At 36.9% G+C, this 2,179-nt stretch overlaps 1 protein-coding gene across 1 annotated transcript; it reads right to left on the bottom strand.

Moving 5' to 3' along the window:
* Positions 1-227: 227 nt before the first annotated feature.
* Positions 228-1,623, bottom strand: LOC141156854 (putative claudin-24). Its single transcript, XM_073643311.1, has one exon. It carries the CDS (start codon positions 1,358-1,360, stop codon positions 698-700), a length of 663 nt encoding a protein of 220 aa, XP_073499412.1. The 5' UTR covers positions 1,361-1,623; the 3' UTR covers positions 228-697.
* Between the last annotated feature and the right edge of the window lie 556 nt (positions 1,624-2,179).

The following is a 2,179-nucleotide window of genomic DNA, read 5'->3' as shown; positions in this document are numbered from 1 at the left end:
GAGTGGTATGTGTCATGCAATATTCTGCACAATGTGAAGTGACTGATCTAAGCTTTGGGGGTCAGGAAGGACCAGCTTACTGAAAACAAAGAAGGTTATTGCTGCCTTTATTCCTCACATGCCTTCCAAGTGTTGGCAAACAAACTCCTATTAAATTCACATTGCAAAATCAAGGAGAGACCTAAAAGCCGGCAAAGCATGAAGACGACGACGACACAAGACAGCTGTTTAAAGGTATTGTATTCATTTATGTGCTGATTGAATGTAGACATAAGTTCTGCCACCATATTTTAGGATTGACGTGATATACAGTAGTAGTACATAGTATTATTAAATATTAATTTATAAAGGTGAGCGACAACTGATTACACTTCTGCTTTAAAATAGTAATAATCATTATAATGTACAGGGAATGAGTCTGTAATAAATAACATTAAGACGATAACACACATAGAAGAGGACATTTAGGCCTTAAAATAGTAAAATGTGAAATTAATATGCTATACTTTGTATCTGACAAAACAACATTTAGATCATGATTTAACAAGTACAGATCCATATAGAATAAGTTGTATATCTAACTTGCAATTGTATATACGTCAACCCCCGTTGGTAATGGAAGACGTTCAATCAAATATGTAGTTCTAGATTCCAAGTCTCCATGAAGGATAAGAGTGTCTTCTTCTCAGTTTGATGTTCAGATGATCAGATCAGTACATCTGCTTTGCGTGGATACAGTTTGATATAATGTTCCAGGGATATTTTTATCCAGACAATTAAAACTTTGTTGGTCATTTGTAGAGAGTGTTGAGCAAAACAATAGTGACCCTCCAAGTATAAGGAAAAAAGATCCAAACCAGCACATGAACATAGCTTCTCCAAACTCCCATCTGGGAACAATTTCTGGGATTGTCTCATCCCAAAATTCTTGGACTGTATCATAAGCTATCCAAGAAACTGGAACTAAAGCAATGATTCCTGAGATCACAAGTAATGTCCCACCAACAAATGCTAGCTTCTTTTTTATGTCTTTTTCTCCAGACTTCAGACATTCCAAACACAAGGTAGAAACTATAAGACCAATGATCCCCAAACCGTCAGAGAGGAACATCAAAATCCTCGCCATCTGAAGTGAAAATGGCAACGCCAAAAAGGAATCAAAATCTTTGCACTGCGTTCCACCTTCATCCTGCATCACACATGTCTGCCACAGTCCACTGATCCAGATCTCCATCTCATTCAGATCTAGATTCAGATTTTTCCAGAGAGGCACAAAAGTGCTAACACAGATGAGAATACATCCCAGCAATGCAAAAAACATTGCACCACACTGTAGCTTCAACCTGCGGGTGACAGCCATTAAGTCCAGAGTTTACGAGAATAGGATGATGGAAGTAGCTTGTTGATAACGGGTGTCCCAGATCTTAATAGTGTGTTGGTACTGGAGTTAGTGGTGTTAAATATAAGCTGTTATATGTCATTTAATTCCATTGAAATTTCTGAATGAAGTTCTCAGTTACAGTTACTGGATTTCAGCCAATAAAGCACTACTACCTTACAAAGTCCGGAGTGATCTCATCATTGATGAACAATGATTTGAAGGAGGGAGGGGTTTACACCTCATGTTTGCTGTTATTTTTAACTCTGAATTTAAGTGAACAGCTATGAGATATGAGGGATGAGTTTCATAAGTATTATTAGACGTTATTTTCAAAGACAGGAGTTCATCTATATCTTCTTACTAAACGCAAGAACACTTTGTATACTGAATAGAATAATGTGCCCTGCAGCAGATAGGAAGCTGTAAAAGGGATATACTCCTCTGAAAATTAAGGTGTTTTCCTATGGAAATGGAAACATCACTGAATATTGGTGTCTAGTCCATCATTGAGCTTGGACGCTGCTTCTTGGAAAGCGTGTACCTGCAATGAAAAGGAATATTTGCATTCTTAGGGCTGGATGACACATTTCATTTCATTATACATTCCTTTAAAGTATATAGATTTTTATTACACAATTTTTGAACACATGTATTAATTATTTATTTAGCTAACTTATGTAGCGCCATTCTTTCCACAGTGTTTTACAGACATCATCATCACTGTCCCCATTTTGACAATCTATATCTAAAATCCCTATCATTATGTCTTTGGTGTGGGGGAGGAAAACGGAGAACCCA

Source organism: Phyllobates terribilis, unplaced genomic scaffold (assembly GCF_046119375.1).
Source record: "Phyllobates terribilis strain yellow unplaced genomic scaffold, ASM4611937v1 Scaffold_1__5_contigs__length_1240528914, whole genome shotgun sequence".
NCBI classification, from domain to species: Eukaryota; Metazoa; Chordata; class Amphibia; order Anura; family Dendrobatidae; genus Phyllobates; species Phyllobates terribilis.
The sequence above is the reverse complement of the archived record's forward strand: the minus strand, read 5'-3'. Positions and strand labels throughout refer to the sequence as shown.

Excerpts from the sequence above, each read along its gene's own strand:
- LOC141156854 (XM_073643311.1), bottom strand. The coding sequence starts at position 1,360 with ATGGCTGTCACCCGCAGGTTGAAGCTACAGTGTGGTGCAATGTTTTTT.